This window comes from Talpa occidentalis, unplaced genomic scaffold (genome assembly GCF_014898055.3).
Source record: "Talpa occidentalis isolate TD23 unplaced genomic scaffold, MPIMG_talOcc4v2.1 talOcc4.10, whole genome shotgun sequence".
Lineage (NCBI taxonomy): Eukaryota > Metazoa > Chordata > Mammalia > Eulipotyphla > Talpidae > Talpa > Talpa occidentalis.
This window is the reverse complement of record NW_023600993.1, coordinates 73,072,519-73,097,311: the sequence shown is the minus strand read 5'-3', so window position 1 is coordinate 73,097,311 and position 24,793 is coordinate 73,072,519. Positions and strand designations below refer to the sequence as shown.

The window sequence follows — 24,793 nt, the reverse complement described above, 5'->3', positions numbered from 1 at the left end:
TGCCATTACTCAAAAAAAAAAAAAAATGATCTATAAATCTCGGAAAAACCCAACCTGATTTCCTTGAGCAAGCAGTGTTTTCAGTCTGGCTATTTCAGCTCGCAGCTCACGGATGAGTTTGACATTTGCATCCTCATTAACAGTAGGTTTGTTGATGATGTTTTTGGCTCTATTTGCATAGCGAAGAGTACTTAGGGTTTCTCCGTAATTGACATCAGCAGGGGAAATGGCTGTGAGGAATGGATTAGAAAAATATAATTTATCCAGCACTCTGTGTTTCATTTAACACAAAGATGGTTTGTAATTTAAAAGTCAGAGTAACCCAAGGTCAGTGGATATACTAAATATCCATTGCCGCAGTCATGAATATTAAAAATTATTGAAGATTTATAGGAAAAGGTGCTCACTATACCAAATTAAATGTCATTCTGCTATTCTCAAGTCTAGAATCAGCCATCAAACCAACTCTAAAGTGAGCTATGATACTCCAGTGTAGTTAAGGAGTTCATTTTATAGAAACATATGAAGAGGAAGAAATCAAGACTATTTGTGCTTCTCAGCATTGAGTAGAAATTAAAATACCTTTAAAAGATAGAAAAATGCAGAATAAAAATCTATAAAATGCAGAGCAGAATAAATTTTAAAGTCAGTAAGCCAGCAAATTCTTTCAATCTTAAAATCTTTATTAATAGTACCACCACCAGGAGTGCAAACTGGTCCAACCACTATGGAGAGCTGTGTGGAGATTTCTGGACCTACTAAACATAGAGCTTCCATATGATCCAGCAATTCCACTCCTAGGTATTTACCCAAAGGACACAGAAACATCAATTTCAAAGAACACCTGCACCCCTGTGTTTACAGCAGCACTATTTACAATAGCTAAGCTTTGGAAACAGCCCAAATGCCCAAAATTAGATGATGGATCAAGAAGATGTGGTACATATATACCATGGAATATTGCTCAGCATTCAAAAAAGATAAACACATGCAATTTGCAACAACATGGATGGCGCTGGAAGGGATCATGCTCAGCGAAATAAGCCAGAAAGAAAAAGAAAAATACCGGATGGTCTCACTCATAGAAGGAATCTAGAAAACTTAAATAAGGGACCAGGACAATGAATAACTATAAGAAAGTGAAAATCAAAATCAACAAAAAACTATGAACCAGAGACACTTTTTGGGGGGTGGGGGGGCGGGAGGGGAGGGATTGGGGTCAGAATGGGGGGCTTGCAATTGTATGGGGAATATAAAAATAAAATTTATTATTAAAAAAAATAAAAATAAAATAAAAGTAAAAAATAAAATAAATAAATAAATAAAAAATAGTACCACCACCACCCCAAATCACAAGCTTCAGGAACTAGGTGACTATACAATTGCCTTTAGGTGCACACCCCAGAGTCAACTCTTAATTTAAATTCCAATTTACTACTTTGTAATAGAAAAACTAAGCTGGGTTATTTTCACTTTAAACCCCTAAAATGATCTTCCCATCTGAGTTAGTGGTATTAAAAGTTTCTGTGCTGCGCTTAAAGACAGAAAAGCCGAGGGTTATTGTACATGTATCCCAGCCTCCACGAGCAAGCACGTGGCATGTCTGGGTAACTAGGAAGAGGCAAAGAGGGTCCATTAGTAAAATAGTATAGACTGAATCATAGTAAGTGATTTTCTTTAAGACAGAAAAGACTAACAGAAAGCTATTCCTAATGAGACTAACAGAAGCTATTTTTTAAGACTAACAGAAAGCGATTTCTAATGAGACACTTTAAACTGAAATATTCAGAGTTAATTCACATGAAGCATAACATGCTGAGGAAAAGAACTTAAAATTCTTACTGGCAATCATGATAGTTTTAGAGTTTCCTCCAAGGCTATCTTTTAACAACCAAGTCAAAACAGAATCCCTGTAAGGCACAAAAACTTGCTTCTTCTTTACAAGAGGGTTTGCTGCATCCTGAGATAAATCAGCTGCCGGGAGGGAAAAAAAAAAACCCAAAAAAATTATTAAGGTATTTTTTTCCTCTAATTGGCTTAAAAAATCCTTGAGGCTATTACCTCTGTTTGTAACACAAACATTATATAATTACTTCATGCTAATACACAAACAATAAAAGACAAGGCAGGAAACAGTATAAACCTACCTAAGGCAGAAATGACATTTCCCAGAGTCACGAGGGATTTGTTAATATTCCCCCCTTCCTTTAGTCTAACCCCAGTGGCACCAGTGGCATCTGCACGCTCACTTCCAGCAAGATCGACTAAGTGGATCTTACTCACAGTTTCACAGGGCATTTCAGAATCAAATTTTGCCTGTAGTAAAATATAAAAGCAAAATTGAAGGTGTATAAAGAGTCCTTATGTTGTTTATAATACAAATTCTAATTATTTTCTGCTCTTCACTGTGATCTCTCAGGGCAGAAAGTTGTTTTTAATTTTGTTGTTTCATTGGCTAGCTTACTAATTATGAAAACTTCCAAAAATAAATTCAGTAATAGAAGTCTACCATATGTGACTCTTAAGCTTTCTGAAGAAATATTCCATTTCAAATCACACCGTCATTTCGGCAGAATAGCCAATTGTGGCAGAACAGGAACAAGGAACTAAGGGGCACTCAATAAAAAAAAAATGAAAGTTAACAAATAATTAGTTTTGTCCTCATCTAGAATTTACAGCATTCCAAGCACAAAGGTGGTCCAAATGTGAGGAAGGTAGATAAATATATAGAAGATAATTCAACCACTATTCAATGTTAAAACATTTGTTTTGCAAATTATTTAAAAGTGAAAATCTTAAATACTATATTCCTTGATTCTGAATTCCACCAAAATATTGCTTTCCCTACATTTCAGTTACACCAAACTGCCATTAAAAAATTAGTGTATTTTGATAGAAATGTAAATCTCTTTGAAGTTTGGAGTCAGAAAGCAAGAGGAAAACCAATAAAATACAATAAATCAAAAGCAAAGGTCTACTGAACATTTAAGGTGTGAAGAATTTATCAGAGTTTTCCTTATTGACCTGAGAGAAATTTTCCTGATCTTTTCCTCTCTGATTCCCATCATAGCTTAAGTGCTCTCTTTTTGCATTGGTGTGTTCAACTATTAACAGGGTAGGACTTCCCCAAACTCCTAACATAAGCTTGAGTCCCAAGAAGACACTACATTTTTATGTTCATTTTTCTATTGGCCTAGGTGTGGAAATATTTGCCTTCGATCATTCCCATTTTTAAAATGTTCTCCACCTCTTGATCAGAAGGAATTCTTATATTAGTAGTTAAAATTTTTAATTGTCCTTTAATATCAGTATAGTAATCATAATCAACACTGTTGGGTGACCCTCATGAAGCAATAATGTACTACAATGAATTACTCACCTTGGCCTCCAGCAGGTCTGACTGCAATTGATTATCTTCCACAGAGCTTGCAACAATGAAAACTTATGCTTAATTAAGCACAAAGCCAAGGTTTTTTTTTTTTTTATTATTTTAATGTCTAGAACAGGGAAGACCCGCTAAATATTTCTTAAGGGTACACATCAGGATATGTCAAATTACTGTGATTGTAACCACAGAGAAACCCAGCACACAACACATGTTCAATTCTAATTAACAAGAAAATGACAGTCAGTCACCTTTGCCTGCTGCTGCTCCTGGTTCAACAATGATGGGTCCTCAGCTGGTGTTAATCAGCAAGTGAAAACCTCAGGGATAGAGCCAGTCAGCCCACAGCTGCCCTTACCTGAGTGAACTTGATGGTGAAGATGGCATGAGACCTGCTACTGACATCGTTCATCCCAGTTGCTGCTGTGGTGCGATTGATATTTCCTGCATCCATAAGTTCTTCTACATCACCATAATTCTGTACTAAATGTTTTGATAAATCTGAAATAAAAAGAAGAGGGTGAAGAAATTTCCCTAACATATAGTAAACAGAATAGGAAATTTACCTCTAGGAAGTAATATGTGACTCTACAAATCCGTTGAATTGTTTAAAGATCGTACGTGTTCCTAAAGTGTGGTAATTTTTTTTTAAATTATTCATACAAGCACTGGGGACAGTCAGAAGCATGGGAGGGTGAGAGAATTCACCAGAGCCAGAGCAAGGAGCAGAACAGGCAGACCGACAAAATACACCGCTGAGGGGAGCAGCAGGCGGCAGGAGAGGTCTGCATGCCATGTGGGACCCCCGCCCCGGTGGCTGGGGATCGAACCGGCGCTGCAGAGGCTGCAGGCAGCTTCGCAGCCCAGCGCTCAACCGCTGTGCCACTGGGGAGGCCCAAGTGTGGTAATTTATAATGCAGACTAGGACACTGGGCTGCCTGCAATCAACCTCAGCTCTGGGCTTACTGTGCACATGCATGGTTCTGACCAAGGCACTCACCTTGCCTAGTAATACAGACCTACCAGAGAGGGTATTTAGGATAAATGTCAACTATTATCATCAACCTCATTAGTATACTCTAGCACATATTACTTTATCTTCATGTAAAACCTGAAAACATTTTTTTTAATTTTTTTATATATATATTTTTTAAAGATTTATTTTTATTGATTTATTTATTTATTTATATAAGCACTGGGCACAGTCAGAAGCACGGGAGGGTGAGAGAATTCACCAGAGCCAGAGCGGGGAGCAGAGCAGGCAGAAAGACCGAAGTACACTGCTGAGGGGAGCAGCGGGCGGAAGGAGAGGTCTGCGCGCCATGTGGGATCCTCCTCCAGTGGCCGGGGAGCAGCCAGGGATCAAACCGGCGCTGCAGAGGCTGCGGGCAGCTTAGCAACCCAGCACTCAACCGCTGCGCCACCGGGGAGGCCCCTGAAAACATTTTTTTAAATCCTTTAAAAGATTCTTGTATTCATTCTTTGGGGACATTCATATGGTTCCAAAATCAAAAGCTACAAAACATGCTATGTAAAGAGGCTCCTTCTACCTCTATCGTACTGCCCAACTCCCAATTCCCTTCTGTCAGGCTATTAATTTCTCCACACCTTTGCAGAAGTGCCTCATACACATACAGGAAATTGCATATATAGAAAATCCATCTTCCCCCCGCTTTCATACAAATGACAGCATACTATAAACATTGTCTTGCATCCTGATTTTTTTCTATGCAATAATATATTGAAGAACATTCTGTGTATCAGTTAAGGTGAGTGATTGCTCATTCATTGTTATGACTACGGAGCACTCCATTGCATGCACATACCATAACCAATCTCCTGTTGAAACTATAGAAAATGTTTATAGTTTGTTTCCAATTATAAGTAGAGGTGCTACAAATAATTTGTATCTACATCTTTCCAAACGTGTGAATATTTCTGTAGAATGAATTCTTAAGAGGTAAAACTGCTGGATCAAAGCATACCCGAAATTTTGATAGATACTGCAAAACTCTCTTCCACAGAAGGCAATTTACAACCAATAGAAGCAATATGTAAGACTGCCTATCTCCCAACACTGTCTTATCGGGCTTACTTATATCTGCCAGGGACAGGTAATAAATGTCATCTCAAAGTAGTTTTTTCTTCTCTCTAATTATGAGTGAAAATGAGCATTCTTTCCTCCATTTAAAAGCAATCTTTATTTCCATTTCTGTGAATAATCTATTCATAGCCTTATTCATTTATCTGCTTGGTTGTTGGATCTCTCCTTATTGATGTACAGGAGCTCTTTATATATTAGAGAAATTAATCCCTTTGCACCAAAAATTGAAAAAAATTTCCCCACTTTGTAAGTTGTCTTTTTTTACTTTGCTAATGGTGTTTCTGCCAAGTATAAAGTTTTATTTTTTTAACACTTGAAATTTAACATCTTTTATTTCTAGTTTTTAAGTCAAGTTCTGAAAAGTCTTCTCCAAATTTAGGAAAATATTAACCCATAGCTTTTTGCAGTCAATTTATGATACCACATTTTACATTAAATTTGATCTATTAATCACTTCTCCTGTTGTAAACACTAAGCTGTGGTTATCAATTTACTTTTTTTCTCCCAACAGCTTAATAATCCATAATCTTCCTAACTATGAATAGCAGGTTTATTAGAGACTAAATCTCCCTAAGTGTCTAGATAAGATTCTGAATGTTTAACCCATTTGATTGTCCTTCTCTTCATAAACAAGCTATTTAATATGTTTTAACATGATAAGATAATTAAAGGGAAAACATGAAGACACAGTTATGTTAAACTATGAAAAAATAATAACTATTCCACACTCCACAAAGAAATATACAGGGGCATAAAAAGCAAAATTCCAGGGTACCCCTGGTGGCCTGGGTATTAAGTGTCAGCACTATCACCACCATGGCCTGACTTCTATCCCCAGCCAGGGAGCTAAACCACATGGCACAGCAGACCTCTCCTGTCTCACCCGTTGCTCCCCTTACCAATGTATTTCAGTAGATCCACCTGCTCTGCTCCCCACTCTGGGTCTGGTGAATCCTCTCACCCCCTGAGCTTCTGGGAATGAGAAGAACTACACCCTAGTTCTTCTACACAAAAAAAATATTGAAAGATAAGAAAAATTCTAATTGGAAATAAAAGGCAGACGGAGTTTGGCTATCTTCCATATCACTGAAAGAACATCTTTAAACCCATGACCATTTCTCAGCCTTCTCTTCAATGAGACACACATGAAGGACAACAGTCACATGGTAGCAAGTCTACATTCTGCAATCCTGAAGACTCAGCTGCTTTATGCAGAGTGAGTAGCTCCATTAAAACAACAGCATTAAATCTAGTTTATTATTTAACTAATTAGCAAAAGTCAACCCTTTGTCCATAACTGTGATGACCCTCACAACTGACGATGACACAAACTAATGTATCACAACACAAATGCTGAGAACCATGGCTTGGGAGACCCCATAAACAATATTCTCAATAGGTAAGAAGCCTCAGAATCTCCTATGATCATAAATTACCATTAGGTTAGTTAAAAATATGCCACTAAAATGCACCATTATGATACATGCTTCTCTTTGAAATTACTATTTTTGCACAAATTCCCAAAACATACAAGACAGTCAAATATTCACTCTTAGGGCCTCCCTGGTGGCGCAAGGGGTTAAGACACAACCTATGAAGCTTTCCGTAATCCCTGCAGCATGAGTTTGATCCCCAGCCAGCCAGGGAGCAACCCACATGACACAGCAGACCTCTCCTGACTCTCCCGCTGCTCCCCCAGCAGTGTACTTTGGTCTATCTGCCTGTTCTGTTCCCCACTCTGTCTCTGGTGAATCCTCTCACCCCCCAAACCTCTGGCCTGTACACCAGCTCTTGTATGCATAAATAAATAAATCTTTAAAATATATATATATATTCACTCTTACCTTCAACATAAGGTCCTTCTTTTGGATGCTCACGTACTCTTAAATTGAAGGTTTTAGATGACTTCCGTCTAAGTAGATCTCTCACACGTTCATTATAAATTTCTAAATAGCTAAAAAATGTAGCAAGAATTGAGTTCAGAAACATGATTTCAGACATTAATAATAATAGCAACACACATCTATGGATATAACTATGTATCAGGTACTGTGCTAAGAACTTTTAGTGAATTATTTCCTTTATAAATTAGGCAATGGAGATTTAGGTGATTTAAACAACTTCTCTCACTGAAAGTCAAGCAGCCATGAGAACCCTAGATTGTTCTCCAAACCACTCAACAGACTGGAATCCCCAGGTTTAATTTCAAAGAGAAAAAATTACTTCAGCCATTCAGATGTATTTAAAAATTAGACTTAGAGTGATCCTATCAACATAAAGAATAGCACAATTATGTATTTAGCTTAAAAAAAATAAGGCAAAAGAACTAGGTGGAAGACTTTAGAAATCACAAAGTGCACTGCATTTGGGTTACACATTCTTTGTCAGAGTTTCTGACCAAGCTGAGTGATTTCTGCCAGTCTCCCAAATCCTAATCCAAATCATACCCATGGAAGTCACTGGAAACATATATTTGTTTTAAGCTTTACTTCAAAATACGATAGTATAGGAAGAGAAAGGCAGAGTCTCCCTTCAGGATTCCTTGGACCCAAAGAAAAGGCCAGTCAAGCTCACACTCAGTTATTCAGATCACAGGCTCTACCTGACTTCAGTTCGAAAAGATGCTTCATCCCATCTGGTCGTTTCGTTTATCCTACTGAAGAGTCCTTCACAGATCCGAGGTATTAAGCCTGAATCACCCTGCAATTGAAAGGAGGAATGCCACAGTTGTCACTTGGAATAAAAGCAACTGATAACTGAACTTGTAATTTACTGGAATGGACTTAGACTCAAAGGATCTGCATGCTAACTTCAGGCCTACACCCCTAGAACCCCAGACCACCATTTATCCCCACCCTCAGGACTCCTTCATACTCTCTGGAATGAGAGGACTGAGTTTTATAATTTCTCCATGCTGTAACTATCATAATATATGCTTATCATTTGTTAATCAGCTAAATCAATGCTTACAGCAAATAAGAGGTGACTTATTCCCTAACTTTCAAATACAACAGTCTACAGCATAAGAATCTGATCTAATCAAATAACCAAGGAAAGTGAAATATACACTAGGCAGAAAAGAATTACCAAAGAAACCTTAGTAAGTCCTAAAAGTAGTTATAACTGCCTTAAAACTTAGATGACAGACCACATTAAAACACATAGAATATCCCTTCTTTGAGGCACTGATCTTCCTAGACAGGAAGATTTTAATATAGCATATGCAATGTGGGTATACCCAGTAATAGTCCTGTTTCAGTCAGCATTAATAAATCTAACCCTCTGCCTAAAGGTGAAGCAAAGTGGTCTTGTTAGGAAATCAAAACTTCAGAGCTTTCATGTTTCCTTCTGAAGTCCCTCCTTAGCTTCACCAAAAGTTTCCACACAAAAACTAAAAGAAACATCACTCCAGCTTTCAAAGAATTCTCCCCCTTAAATTATTAGATTATTAAATCAGTGCCAGTTCTTATCAAGGAAATCTTGGGCACTTCACCATATTTTTTGTTCTTACTTTAAAAAAACAAAATGAAAAAGAAGAGCCCAACAGAACTCAACTATGAGGTAAGAGAAAAACAGTTTTTATCTATGAATGCTTTGGAAATGTTTAATTTATTACATGAAATAGGTACCGGGGAATCACATGCAAATTTCATTTTTAGAGAAGATTTTTTTTCAAAGGCACAGTAGGAAAGTAGGAAGATTAGAAGATAAAAGGAAATAAAGAAGAACTAAAGGGCCTCCCCGGTGGTGCAGCGGTTGAGCGCTGGGTTGTGAAGCTGCCCGCAGCTTCTGCGGCGCCGGTTCAATCCCCGGCTGCTCCCCGGCCACCGGAGGAGGGTCCCACATGGCGCGCAGACCTCTCCTGCCGCCCGCTGCTCCCCTCAGCAGTGTACTTCGGTCCTTCTGCCTGCTCTGCTCCCTGCTCTGGCTCTGGTGAATTCTCTCACTCTCCCGTGCTTCTGACTGTACCCAGTGCTTGTATAAATAAATAAAAATAAATCTTTAAAAAAAAAAAAAAAAGAAGAACTAAAGAATATAAAAAGAAGAATATAAAAAGAAGAAATAAAGAAGATAAAAGGAAATTTGTTTTCTCTACTTTTCAATGCTGAGGAATCACAGAGCATTTAACAGACCTCTCACATAAATGAAAATCCTGGATTTAAGAGGCTAGGATATACGCACTGAAATACTTTGATCTGGAATGACCGATCTCCTTTAATACACTACTACTCCCCCAAACTACTTTAGTTATAATGACACCACTCTGCCTCCCAGCAAGGAAGCCCTGGGATCCCCTACTAACATCTCTACATCTAGAACATGCCACGGATCTGATCACCTGTGAACAGTTTTCAAAGCAGGATAAGAAAGGTAAAAACACATGCATTATCAAGATCTCAAAAAAACACAGAATAAGATAAAGTTCCTGCAATAATGCCTAGTTTTTATTCCTTCACATTTGGAGGCAAGTATAACTTCAATGTCTGTAAATAAAGCATAACTAATGAACATTAAACATTAACTACTATGTTTGTAACTATATGACTATAAAAACTACATAATTCTAACTCCTTTTATGTATTTTCTGGATTTATATAATACCTTTCTACCACTAAAGAGTTGCGGATATATATTTTTTTTTTACAATTTTCTTAGGTGAAAACGTTTTGAATTATTTTAAAAGGAATAGAGGTTCAGTAATTTTATTCAAACTGTTGTGTTGGCAGAAAAGAAGAATAAATTACTTGTGGACCCAGCATACTTTTTGATAAGATTATAAAACCTTTAAAAACAGAAAAGAACTGAGACTTACATCCATTATTCATGCTTATAAATTTAAAACTATTTCTAATTTAAAATCTCTCAAAGGAAATTTAGTTCAACTTATTACTGAGTTTTATCTTATTGCTAAAGAATGATCAGAACATGAAAAGCAAGTAAGTACAGACCAAGTTGATAAAAGAGATAATTTCTATCAGTCCAAAGAGAGATAATGAGAAATTTTCTTCCCACACAGTGTAAATAACGTACAGAATTTCCCATCATAGTGTATGACTTTCCCGATCCAGTTTGCCCATATGCAAAGACACAAGCATTATAACCTTCAAATGCAGACTTCACAACATCTGTGCCGAGGGTTTTGAAAACCTAAAAGTCAAAAACCATAAAAGATACGATTACCATATATTTTAACGAAAGTCCTTTTGGTGTTTATTATATACGTGAATGCTCCTTCCACCTCAAAAGGATTAAACCATATAAATAAATCACTGCAGAACTGTTAACAGAATATGCATGTATCCCAGTTCTTAATGAAAACTTAAGCAAGGAAAGAGCAACCCCATCCTTTTTCCTACTTAACAAAATCACTTGAATACAAAAATGTAAACAATGTAAAGCGACAATCATATTTAGAAGCAAAGGTGATTTTAGTGTATGATGACTTACCATTCAAGAACTAAATAAATTTATAAAGTTATTCATTCTATCAGAGCTTCCAGCGCTTTCCAGATAATCAAAACTTGAAGGTCACAGCAACCAGAAGTTGTCATCCAAACCATGTGAATTCAATGCTACCACTTTAATAACCCAACTATTCTATTCATTAAAATCAATCTCTAGACATTCTCACAGAGCTGAGGGTTAGACAGGTGTAGATGAAGCTGAGATGTCTGGGTTCCCCTAAATCAGAGTTCACTTTTTTCCACTTGGATATCTCTCTAGGATGGAGAGAGTGGAGAAACAAACTGTGGAGTGTAAGGTTGCACCTATAATAGCCTAAGTCCATGTCTGCTGCGTTACACAATCGCAACGAGAAACTTTAAAAAATAAAAGAGGGTAAAGGACAAATAACTTACCCATACAGTTGATATAAATGAAGCAAATCAAAATGTGTGATCATCTAATTACACCCAGCTGGGAAGAGGAACCAAAGCTTTCCAACTCCCACAAGCCCTTGTGTTGCCTCCTGCCCTCATGGACTGGCACTCTAGGGGCAACTAAAACTCCCATTTCAAAAACGAGACATAACAACAGTTAGATTCAATGAGAAGGAGCTCAATCAAGTTCTCAGGGCAGTGAAAAAGTGAGGAATTGCTTTGTGGGGGTTGCCATCGTCCAAAGTGAGAGCCTCATCAACCCCTCAGGAATGATGTCAGAATTTGCTGAACTTGAGAGCCATATCACCCCCGCAGGGAGCCGGACACTCTGGTCAAAACACCCAGCCCCAAGACAGGGCTGATAACGACTGCTTATTTTGACCTCATCTCCACATAAGCCATCCCTGCAAATAAAGAGCCAATCATCTAAGGACGAGACCAAAATACAGCCAACTGGGCGTCAGCTTACTTCAAGCAGTCTCCCTACCATCTTGTCTGGTCTTTGTTTCAAGTCTTGTCAGTCAAAATTTACAAGATGTCATATCAATGGAGTCACTCCCACAAGTGACCTGCCTCATTCATTCTGAGTTAATCCTTACCTATTTGAGTTGGGGGGGAAGAGGAAGGGAGGAGGAAGGAGGGTCAAAATAAGGGGGGTAGGAATTGTATCAGGAATAAAATCAAGATGAAAATGCATACACTGTGCAAAAATGGAAAATGATGAAAAAAATACATAAAATAAAATAAAAATATATTTTAAAAAAGTTATTTCATAATCCTATTCTCAAATTCTGATGACTTACCCCATTCTCAACTATAATGGCAGCACACATTAACTGGGTACACTGACTGGGTACTATCTACATCCCTTGTATGCATCATGTATTAGTTTTCATCAAAATGTAAGGGTGAGGTTAAGTCAGTGGCACACACAGTGAGTGGTACAGCTGGGCTCTAGAAAGCTTGTGTTCAAAAGGCCTCCCTGCTACTGACACCCTCAACATCAACTATAAGACCCTGGAAAGGGTCTTATAAGACAACTATAAGACAAACTTCAGTGAAAAAGCAGACACCAGAAATTCCAGGGAGGCTCAGGCTCCAGACCACCCACCTCAGGTTTGTTTTCATCAATGAGTACAGAAAATGCGGAAAAACTAAACATTTCTTGTAGGCACTAAAAGGCATGCATGATTTTTGCCACTGGATAAGAAGTGCCTTCCATTAACATTTCTCAGAGAACAAAGGAGGATCTTCTCTCATTGTTTTGTCTCGGGCTAAAACAAAGTCATGGAAAATGTATTTAAGCCAAACCCCAACATTTTCAAAGTGAAATTCTTCCCTGGGTTCGAATCCAGCATTTCATTTATTTATTTTCCAAAAAGGTGACACAGTTGGAGCTCTCAGAGAGGGTTGGGGACAGCACACAGGGGCTGGTGGATGTGCATAAGGAATCTAGAAAATGCAAGTCTGAAGATGCAGAAGCTCATGAAGTGTAGCTCATTCTACCATTCAATGCTGGCACATGACCTGGGGCAGCAGCAGGACACTACCCGCATCTATCTCCACGGTCCTTGACAAGGAAAACAGACTTACCCCTTGCAAGTCCCACAAAGGAATTACTTACACTTTACCACCTTGGCCAAGCCAAGTTAGGAACGATGAGCTGCTTCCCACACAGGGATCAAAAGCTCATTGACAGCCTGACCAGGTCTGCTTCCCCAAAGTCACCTTGCTGCCTGTCTGAACACAGACTTTACAGCTGATTTCCAGAGAAATCCAAGGCAGACACTTGAAGGCAACTGCCCACAGGAGGGCACTGTTAAAAGACTCTCCCTCTAGCATGTCCACGGGGAGATTTTATACTTCAAGTTTCTCCAGTGTTGAATTAAGGAACAGGCTGTGTGCGATCAAAGTCTCCCTTTGGCGTTTTAAAGAACCATTAAGAAAATGAGACCTTATTTAATGGTCTTTAATTTGCATAAGTATGGACTTAAACTGCTCGCTGATTTTTTTCTAATTATAAAATGCAGATGGAAAAAATAGTAATGGTCATTTTACTTGATATTTGTTTAACATTAAGAGAAACCTGACTTGAACTGTACTATAGTAACACAAGTTCAAGTTCAATAATTTTCTCAATATGCCTTTACATTCAGAGGATTGGAGAAAGAGAGAACAATGACAAACATCTTACTAAGTTTGCATCTTCCGTTCTTTACGGCAGGGATACAGCCTGTCAGCTCAATTACTGTACCAGAATTGGCAGGACAATAGATACTAATCAATATTAGAAATGGAAGCTCTCTTTAGTAACAATGGGTATTAAAATTAGGGATGAGGGAATATGACCTTCTCTATAATAGTGATTTAAAAATAAGTATTTTTCTGTGCCAGTGTTGGTTCTATTAGCATGAAGTACTACTAGAGTGCAATATTTACTAACCCATCCCAAGGGTTTTTTTTTTGGTTTTGTAATTTAATGGAACAAGTCTGTATTTTCTATATAGAGTCAGAGAACACAAAACATTGAAGAAGTGACACTGCCTGACACCTGAAGAATGAAAATTATCCTTACCCGTTCAAAGCTTTTTGCAATCTGATACTAATTTTAAATTTTGAGCATTTATTTTTAATTTCCTAAAGAGCTAAACTTGTCATTCCTTTCCTAATCTTGAATAATAAAACCCAGGAAATGGCATCTGTTCCCAACAGATTAACCACCATCTGTAAAGGAGCTTTCTCAGTCAACAAATGCTCAGAGCATCTCCAGTGTGCCAGGTCCTGCTGTCACACACCATTCTACTCTTCTGTCCCTAAATGGCCTCCAATTCAGGTTAAAGAGAGGAGAAATACAGCTGCTCACTAGTAGAGAACTTCATGGTTCTTCAATCACCCTCTGTTGAAGATATTCTGCAGATTGCAAATTGGCCATCCCTATGCACTGGTTAGAACCTCTAGGACCGTGCTGAGTGGAAGTGATGAAACTGTGCTTTTAGGGAAGCTACCCCAGGAAGTTATTTTCTCCCTAAGCCTAAAATGTCCATTGTCTTAAATTGCAGTTGAAGTGTTTAGAGGAGCTAAAAATATTTAGGAAATCTATATTACAACTGAAATCTAAATTCCAATAATTATTCATTCCTCACCAGACTCTGATTACAAACATTGATTATTCCAGTTTCGTCCACTCCAAAATCATCTTCACGCACTCCCTTTTTCATTTATCCAATCAACAGGGCTACCCTATCCACCTGTCATTTGGAAAACCACTGCTTTGCTCAAATACCTTTGAAGCCTTTCAGTAGTATCTTTACACCCCAATCTCTCTGTGCTACTATTAAGTCTATTACATTTTATGGGCTTGAGCAAATTAATTAAGCTCACTGAGTCTCTCTGACTAAGAGAAATGGAGCTAAAATTAACCTCATCTGGTTCCTGTGAGGACTGAATGAGATATCGTACATGAGCACCAAGTGGAGCTTCTGACACTGATGCAAACTCAAACAAACAACATTTGTTCATCTTTCCTCTCCTGGCCCCTCTTCTAGGCCCCTCATGTCTTCTTATGGCTCCATTTCTGTTGTTGTCCCTTTCTATTTCATTTTTCCCGGATGCTGACTCAAGTAGGAGAAAGCTGACTTTAATTTGAAGTCTACCTCCTAAAGCTCTGCACTGCACCAGGACTCAAGACCAAGTGGCTTATTTGTTGGGATTAGTAGCATATAATGAATCCCCAAAAATGTTTTATTTGCAGAGCTCCTTCAAAATGATAATCATGTCCAAGTTTTGAAACAAAAGTTATTATCATTAAGCTCAGAAGTGAAAAAGCAATCAACCTTTTAGGGATTGCATGCTTCTCAAGCTGAAGATAAGCAGAGGTATGTAACAAACAAAAACACAAGTTAACAAAGGCTAATTTTATATCAATTACAATCAAAAAAAATTAGCAAGATGTTTTAAAGAGTTTTACAGCATGCATATTTTTCCTGATATGAAAATAAACCAAAATAATTATTTTTAAAATATCATACCATTTCTTGTGAAACATAATCTGGACTTTTTGCATCAGCAGAATAAAAAGAAAAATCGTAGGTGAAGGTCTTGGTTCGTTCTCTTCCGGAGTCCCCAGTACCTCCTTCTGGTATCTAGAGAGATGATTATGATGATATTATAATAGTAAGAGAATAGTAGTAAGGATGCAAAAGCAGTGTTGGTTGACAAGCAATCTAAGTTAAAAAAAATTCATAAAAAATATACAATGATCAGTTGGCATTTTTCATATTTTTGCCACAACTGAAAAGCATTTAATTTCTCCTAATCCTCTCCAAAAATAAATAAAATCTTAACTTCTCCCAGCAACCCAGGCTGCACAATATGATATTACCAAGGCTATTTTTCTGGACTTTTTAATCAGTATTACTTTGAATGATGCTATTTTTTTTTTTCAAGTTACAATGTTTTTCACTGCTCCCTCCTCCAGATGCTATTTTTTTCCCAGATGTTTTTATTTTTTTTCAAGTTACAATGTTTTTCACTGCTCCCTCCTCCCAAAACCACCAGAGTTGCAAACTGTACAAGGCTAGGGAGCATTAGAGCTTGTGAGGCCCCCTAGAGTTGAATGATGTTGTGGCCCCAATGAAAACTGCAGATTAGATGGTTCCCCTTCCATGAAGCACCCTTGGGCACTCCATTCAGAAATTTCTCACAGTTCTGAGAGTCTAGACTCTGCTCAGAGATATCATATTATGAGTTTACTCATATTATGAGTTTACAGGCCTCAGAAACCCAAAACTGTGAGTTAGTGATGTTTACATATATCTATGTTTTTATATACCTAAACTGAACTAAAAGCCATTTTGAAAAATCTTCATACACCACTAAAACTCACACAGTTCCTTGAATACATGTTGAATAAACTCAAGGAGCATATTTTTCATCATCATATTTTCAGATACTATATAGAAATATGTTTAAGTTTCTTATTAAAATGTTCAAAGTCTGGGGCCTCCCTGGTGGCTTACCGGTTGAGCGCTGGGTTGCGAAGCTGTCCACAGCCTCTGCAGTGCCAGTTTGAACCCCGGGCGCAGGCGAGGGTCCCACATGGCGCAACAGACCTCTCCTGCTGCACCCACTGCTCCCCTCAGCAGTGTACTTCATAGGTCTGCCTTTTCTGTTTCCCGCTCTGGCTCTGGTGAATTCTCTCACCCTCCCGCGCTTCTGACTGTACCCAGTGCTTACATAAATAAATAAATCTTTAAAAAAAAAATATTCAAAGTCTGGGCATCTGTTCTAATTACATCAGATGAGGAAACACTCATAGAACTCCAAAAGCAACAGTGTGATCAAGGGAAACAGATTCCATAGCACACAAAAGGAGATTCATCCACTGTCAGAGGTCTCTTCTCTCTCAGTAAATGCAATTTTCTAGTGATTGTACTTTTATCAAAGTACTGTGAACATACAAAAATACATGAAATGGGGAAGAGGGGGTAGGGGATCAGGGAAACAGTAGAGAATGGAGAAGTGATAACTGGCAGAAACATGAGAAGATAGGGGAGGTCAGAAGAGGGGAAGCCAAGTACAGGCCAGACAGCTAGGTGTAAAATGTGGTCAGTGGAGAAAGACAGGCATTCCACTAGAGAATGCCTGAGGGACAGGAGCACAGGAGTTGCAAAGGAGGCCTATCAAATTATGCAGAGCATGACCCATTTGGAAGATAAGAGCATTCCCTAGCTTTTATCACTAGAGATCAAGTTGCACTATGTTGAAATTGGATTTCAAAAGGCACAGTCCCTTGAGTCACAAATTAACAGAAATCCAACCAGAGACTGATCTGCACTTGGCCATGGAGCAGCAGACCTCAGAAACCCAAAACTTTAAGTTAGTGACAAATACTAAAGAAAAATGGGGTTGAGCCAATACAGCACATTGATTTCATTATTATTAATTGTATACCCTTGCTTCCGTCTATGAGAAAAAAGCATGCAGTGTCCTTAACAAATTCACTGATGAAAGAAACAAATAGGATATATTAAGTACAAACAGGAATTGGTATCTTAAAAAAATTTGGATTTTTTTTTTCCAAGAAAAAATATCAGGGTTTTTTGTCTTTTCTCCTCTGAATTTTGAATGACAACAAGGCCTCTTGAAATTTTTACAAATCATGATTATTTTCATTAAAAATGAAAATAAATAGAGGGCAAAATTTATTTAATGATTTATAGAATGTAGTAGATTGTCTAGCCAAAAACCAATGCAGAAAATGGAATCACGTGGGTCAGAACTAAACCAATGAGCTCAGGCCTGCAGATAAATCTTAGATCCGACTTTGGATCACATAAAACCAAAGACAGAGAGGAAACAAGGTCCAACCCTTTTGCTTTGTAACTGAACCCATGCCTAATGCAAGGGGACATGTCTAACTGAACTGAAAAAGGAGAAGTGGAGAAATGGCAGATATGTTTATTTACCCATAATCATTTTGACAGTGAAATAAACATGGACGCTCATAGAAGTGGAGCAAGGCCAGGTTGCTACTTGCCTTTAAGTTGGTGATTGTTGTTTTGCTTTTCTCCATTTGAATAATGAATTTGGCTTCCAAGTCCTTTTCCCTGCAATACAAATAATTCAGTATTGGTTAGGAGAGAAAAGGGTACTTATTTATTGTTTCATTTACTTTTTATATATGGGGGGTTTGTCACCTGAGCACAATATCTGATTACCACTCTTCCCAAATCCTTAATATAACCATGAAGACACACTAATCAGATACCAAGATCCAAGTCTAACAAATGTGTTGTTAAAACCTGGAAAAATTTCTAACTGTAAGCCAAAAAGAGTGTAAATGAAATAACTGGAACCTTAAAGGGCTACTCCTGAGATAAGAAACCTCAGCCACCTCATTACAAAAAGAAAGACACTTTATTCCTCCCCACAGGTGGAGAACTAGGAAGAAAACTGGAAGGGCACAACCAGGTGCTGAAGCCAACCAAGGCACTGTCCCTTCCTCCCACCTGTTTTTTAGATCCATTCAGAACTGCACTTCCTAGAAACACAGCGGGACAGGAAATCACAAGAACTCCTAGGAAGTACAGTGGTCTAGAATGCCGGATCACACACCTGCACATGGAGTGCTGGGCTGCCGGAAGAGGGATGAACCAGACCTCTGCACTGCTGTGGAGTGGTAGCCAGGGTCTACTGTTAAGTGGAGAAAAGTGGACATAATGCTACTATATTTAAAGATTAAAAGAATAACATGCATTTTTCCAAAGGCTACCTCTAGAGAAATAAGAAGATGGAGAGAACAGGGACAGAAGTTAGATTCCTATAAAAATACCTTGATCTGTAGCTCACCTTTAGAATGATAGAAATAATTCACATAAAAATAAAACTATTTTTAAAATTACCTAAAACACAAAAATAATTTTACACAGATGAATGTGTACTTGTAGCCAAATGCCCTCCATTTTGTAGCAAAAATTCCCCTAGACCAAAAATTAGGACTAAGTGGAATCACACTCTACCACCCTCTGTTGTCGCTTCCCCTTCCCCCTCCTTGTGGTATATCTTGGACTTGCAATAAATGTATTTCTCTCCAAGTACATTCACAGAAACTTGGAAAGTTGACTTGTTATAACCCTAACAAAAATTCACAATGCTCCTTTGAGGTTGACTGTAAAGCATCAAGAACACCTGCTGATGGTTGCTGGATGATGACCTGGAGGAGAAATTCCCTGCCCAGAAAAGTCAGACACCTAGACTCAGGACACCTAGATTGCCCTGGAACCTCCTCACATCTGGAATTCAAAGTTAGCCCCACTTCCTTTACATCCTGCACCCCCCCCCACCACTTTCCTTCCACCTTTATATAGACCTGCACTCCCACCACCTAGGGAGCCAGTTTTTAGGGTGCCAATTCTGACAATTCTCTTGGTGACCACCTAGAATACATTCCTGTGTGTAAAGGTATTTTCACAGCCCAGAGTTTGGCTTTCTGAGTCGCAAGGGAAAGATGTGTTTGGTGGTTTATATACTACACAGTGAGAAATGATTTCAATTATGACTGTATGGAGGAACTGACTGTATTATGTGGGATATAGCCTAAGGAGAAAAGAACTTTACACATTCAAGCATTTTCAGTAACCATATTTTTGTGCTAATGTGTCATTACTCCGAAATTTCTATTTGTGTATTGTGGGGATGATACATGAATAATTGTATCTCTGCCATTAAGAGTCAAGATGCTATTTAACAGAAGATACAAACACAAGAATGAGGTTAAGTAAAAACTCTGTAGTCCTAGATCTGACCCACAAATAGCAGCATAAATTTAATCTGAAATTGAAAAAAAACAAATATACTCCCTACATTGTCCTCTGCAAATGTCTAGAATCTTAACACCCATTTTATATTCTCTAAATACCACTGTCCACTAAAGTAAGTCAGGGCTAACTGGAGAAAATCTCAATCTAACTGTCTGAACCATCTCTTCACCCCAGAAAGCAAGAGTACTATCAAAGATTACTAGGGTATAGAAGGCAACCTCTAGAAGGGTTCCAGATGCTCCCACCTCCAGGTACATGCCCTTGTATGACTCTCTCCACTGGAGAGTAGACTGGGATTAGCGGCCCACTTCTATGACTAGAACAAAAGGAGCCCAAAGTAATGAACTCTTATTTCCAAATTTAGGTTACAAAAATATTCTGACTTATGACATAGTGGCTCTGCTATGTCTCTCTATCTCAGCATACTGGCAATGGCGAAAGCCAGCTGCCACATTGTGGGGAACCCTATGCAGAGAACCAGGCAGTCAGGAACTGGGGTCCACCATAGCCATATGGGTGAGCTTGGAAGTACACCTCCCTCCGCCAAAATGGAAAACACCAGAACTACAACATCAAAAGTAACCAGGTAAGCCCCGCTCAGAATCCAGACCCACAAAATTCTGGAATAATATTTTAAGTCCCTAAGTTTGAGGATAATTTGGTAAACAATAAGAGATAATAATTGATAAAATGGTCAGTCATGACAAAAGGATTCAGGACCCAGACTGGTAAGTTCCCTCTGGCCAAAGTTGAGCAGCAAAAAGGAGAGTGATGTCTATAGACTGAAACAGAAAAAAAAAAAAAAGCACACTTTTATGAACTCATAATAAAAAATTTAAAAAATCTCTTTTGGAAGATCAAAGGAAATTATCATTTTTGAAAACTAGTATATAAAGGGAAAGAATCAAGCATCTACCCTGCATTTCCTAAATAATCTGTACCACAGGGTAACTAAACAATTGTCAAGTGAAGTTCTCATTTTCAGATATTTCGATTAATGAATGATATAATAAGTATATCATCATTTTGCAGCCCCTGGTGAATTAATGGCTCTAGGGAATAACCATCCGTCACTTACTCTAGCCACTAGCAGAGAAAAGCTAAGCTGGAACCTAATTTGGAACTGAAGGACCAAGAGCACTGCTGCAGTAGTCTTATCCCTTTCCACCCAAAATGTCTGAGGGGGAATGTATAAAAGAGCAGAAGATAATCAGAAAAATCCATCCTCTTAGACAGATGACATATAAACAAACCAGTTTATTCAGCAACAACAAAAAATTCCAAAGACTATAAAGATGAAAGGGAAACCAACAGACCAAAAAACTTTGAAGACATACCAATCAAGTATATCTCAATTTAAACAGAAAAGGCATTCTAGAAATTAAAAGCTATAGGGACTCCCCGGTCGCACAGAGGGTTGAGCGCAGCACTGTGAAGCTGTCCACAGCCTCTACAGTGCCAGTTCGATTCTCGGTTGGCCAGGGAGATACCCACATGGTGTGGCAGACCTCTCCTGTCTCGCCTGCTGCTTCCCTCAGCAGTGTTTTCAGTCCGTCTGCCTGATCTGCTCCCCACTCTGTCTCTGGTGAATACTCTCACCCTCCCATGCCTCTGGCCTGTACCGCAGTTCTTGTATAAATGAATAAAATCTTTAAAAAAAAAAAAAGAAAGAAAGAAATTATAAGCTAATAGGGAAATGTTAACTTTGACTTAAGGAATTATTACTACTACTTTAGGTGTGATAGTGGTATCATGATGATTTTTTTTTTTGAAGTCTTAACCTGTTAGCAATACATACTGAAATAATTGGAAATGAAGCAATATGCTAAGATTTATGTTAAATAATCTGGAGGTAGCGAAACTCAGGATGAACAGAAATGACACAGACACCAAGACAACGAAATACAAAAGTATGTGGTAGAAAACACCACTGGAGAACTACAGTGGGTTCCCACAGCTGGTATAACACCTCCACGCCAGCATGAAGTGTAAGAATGGTTTCAATGACAGACAATGAAATCCTGAGTCAGGTACTTCTACTAACCCTATCAGGTCTGGGGCAACTCCACTGTGGACTCAAAAGACAGAACTACCTCAGGAGACCCCATGTTCATGGGGCTACAAAACAAAAACTTCACAAAGTACCCCTTTCCTAGGAAATTCAATAACAAATTCAATTAGGGTATGTCCTGCCCTGCAAGAGAGCTGCAATGGCTTGGTCTGATTAACGACACAGTCGGCCACATCTCCATTCCCCCCACTCCTACATTCCTCAGTCACTCAGTAACGTAATGCTTCCAGGGTTTTTATTTTAAAACCTCTATAAGCAATAAATGCCTGTGGGAGCACAAAATTACACACGGATCTAAGAAGATTAAGAGTAACAGTGATAGGTGCTCACACACTCATCAATTCTCACATATAAAACACAAAGTAATGCAGCTCAGAACCCTCTTGTTCGGAGCCAGGGATTCAGTAACTCTACAGCTCAGAGCTTAATACTCAGGAGCAGCTAAATTTAAGTGACCTTCTGCAGGATCATTTATTCTTTTTTAAATTTATTTATATATATTTTACATCATTGTTTATTTTTGAACAATATTTGCTTTCTCCTCTCAGGTGTATTCCCTGTAAAATTCCCACCACCAATAATAAGGGATCAGGAAAAAATAATAATAAATAAATAAAACAAAATTAACAGGCAACTATAAATCAGAGACATTCTGTAGGGGAGGAGGAGGGAAAAGGAGCAAAACAGGGGAGGGAAGAGCACAAGGGACTATGGTGATAGATTCATTTATTCTGACCTGTAGGTGATCACAACAGTACTTTCCTAGTCTTAAATTAGCATTCACTCTATAAAAATACTAGGAAAGATACAAACAGGAAGACTGTTAAGTAATATGAGTGTCTTCTTTATTCTCTTCTGCAGTCCATCCAGGTGTAGGGATAGGAAATATAGTAATAGGACAGGGATAACTGCTCTTACCTTACGCTCATGAAACAAATTCTACAATGTTACCTACCTCTTACCCTGGGAAACCAACTTTGTACTTTCACCTTTAAGCTATTTTCAAAACTACGCAACAGAATATGGACACAACCTAAGCTAGCTGACACTGACTCTACTCTTTGCTCTTAAGTTGTACGGTGGCTGCTGACCAACAGCAAGTATATGTCTGGGTCCTCTGAGGGTCATGATACTGGGTGCCATCATTCTCAGTCCTCAGCCAGATCAGCTTCTAGCATTTTCTCTCAGACTATCACCCAACATCGATATAAGTGTGCCAACAATAGCTTGCAGTCATTTTAAGAAATAATCTCAGGCTATCAAGATTAAGGTAGGGGTCATTTGTTCCAGAAAAAAAATTACAAAAAAACAATTTCCTAGATTGTTTCCTTTTAAGAATAAAAACTAAAACCGTACAGGAAATCTGTATCTGCCCTAGAAAATTAATTTTTCCACATAGTATTTCTAACTGAGCTGCTAGCTAGAGTTTTAGCCCCAACATTCCAACCCTTTTTCTATCCCATCCCCTTCCTCCTGGTCAATTCCTAGGATTCAGCCAGACTCAGTCCAGACATCACACATAGAGAGCCTTTATGCATTCTCTGCCCTGTCCCTAGTAGGATGGTCCTTTTGCTTGTCTGACCCACCAGACTGTGAAACACTTAAAAGTAAGGACTCTTCCTTGTCTGGGTGTACATCCCCAGGCCCTGACACAGTGCCTGCACCATGGACGTGTTCATAAAATGGTGTTGAAACTGACTGACTGTCTAACATGTTAAGTGAACGGCTCTCAGTCCAGTTTACTCTTTGCCACACGCATCCTCTTCTAAACAGCCTCCTATGAGCCTCCACCACTATCAGTACTTGCTTACCCACACATTGTAGTACCTCATTTCACACCCATGCTTGTCTCCAGTCTAGTTTGACTCACCTGTTCTCATAAACCTTCAGAAATAATTCCCTTTCATACACCAAGCTAGCCCAACCCACTCATATGGGCTATATCCCTGCTGATAGCATCTCTCCAATTAGACTAGAGAATCCCAGGAAAACAAGAACCCAGCTTCCTTCACATCCTACAGCCTGAGTGCACTAAACATAGGGCAACACTCATAATCAGTGCTCAGTGTTTTGTCTTTTAATGCTTCAGCTGACAACTGTAAAACACCAGGCATGGAAAGTTCCACTAATCTCAGGTCAATTTCCTCTGACATTTAAGAAACAGGGTAAGTAAATCTTGACATTTTCCTCATATTGAAGAATAATAAATAAACCTAAAATATTATTGAACACTGACTTGATCATAGAGCAAAAAGAACTATGTCTCACCCTGCTCGCTTTGGTGAATTGAGTTTCTCAACAAAAAAGTCAATTATGGCTCTTTCATATAAAGAAGTAATTTATTTGAAAGGACTGGAAGCCAAATCATAAGATGCTACAAGTGAACAAGAGGGAGTAAGTCTACTGAGTAATACATCAGCATTGAGGAAGAGAGGCTTGAGGAAAGAATAGAAAGGATATGAAGAATAAGAAGAGAGCTGCATCAGTTCTCAGAAATGTCAGTAGGGAAAAGATTTTCTGAACAACTTGGTTATTTCAAATATTTTGAAAATATTTTTAAATCATTGAGCAATTCAAATCGAATTCACTCAGCTGATGCTAAGTGATCACTCCACAGTAAACAGCTGGCCGGGAAGGTGCTGAGCTCAAAACTGAATCACAAGCTCAGAAAATTCTAAAGAGTGGTTTATTCACCCAGGCTCTGAAGTAAAACAGCATCCTCAAATTCACCTTAATAGTTACATCCATGAACCAGGATTTAAGTGTCTTAATTTTGGTGGCAGGACACTTAATGACAAAAATAAAAATAAAACAAAATCTATTGTTTAAAAAACAAAAAAATGTGTGACCTCCCTGGATATTACTAGGGGAAAAAAGTCCAAGGAACACTATTAAGAGAGAGAAAGAAGAGTAGCAAAACAGTGTGCAAACAATGACAAAGCAGTCTGCAGTTTAATAAACAAAGAATATGCACATATATGGTCCAGAAGCAAACAGCATTTCTGAATTTTTCTGAAAGGATAAACAGAAAGC

At 38.4% G+C, this 24,793-nt stretch overlaps 1 protein-coding gene across 1 annotated transcript in view; it reads right to left on the bottom strand.

Annotated features, from left to right (window-relative positions):
- The window catches only part of KIF16B (kinesin family member 16B), a 286,776-nt gene that overhangs the window by 228,010 nt on the left and 33,973 nt on the right, over nucleotides 1–24,793 (bottom strand). The window contains exons 2-11 of the mRNA XM_037494360.2: nucleotides 18,485–18,562; nucleotides 17,907–17,976; nucleotides 15,397–15,510; nucleotides 10,521–10,637; nucleotides 8,092–8,189; nucleotides 7,334–7,443; nucleotides 3,744–3,886; nucleotides 2,148–2,316; nucleotides 1,843–1,974; nucleotides 55–230 (exon numbers count right to left, since the gene is read on the bottom strand). Coding sequence (XP_037350257.2) covers nucleotides 55–230; nucleotides 1,843–1,974; nucleotides 2,148–2,316; nucleotides 3,744–3,886; nucleotides 7,334–7,443; nucleotides 8,092–8,189; nucleotides 10,521–10,637; nucleotides 15,397–15,510; nucleotides 17,907–17,976; nucleotides 18,485–18,562 — 1,207 coding nt within the window. The remainder of the gene's footprint in view (nucleotides 1–54; nucleotides 231–1,842; nucleotides 1,975–2,147; nucleotides 2,317–3,743; nucleotides 3,887–7,333; nucleotides 7,444–8,091; nucleotides 8,190–10,520; nucleotides 10,638–15,396; nucleotides 15,511–17,906; nucleotides 17,977–18,484; nucleotides 18,563–24,793) is intronic.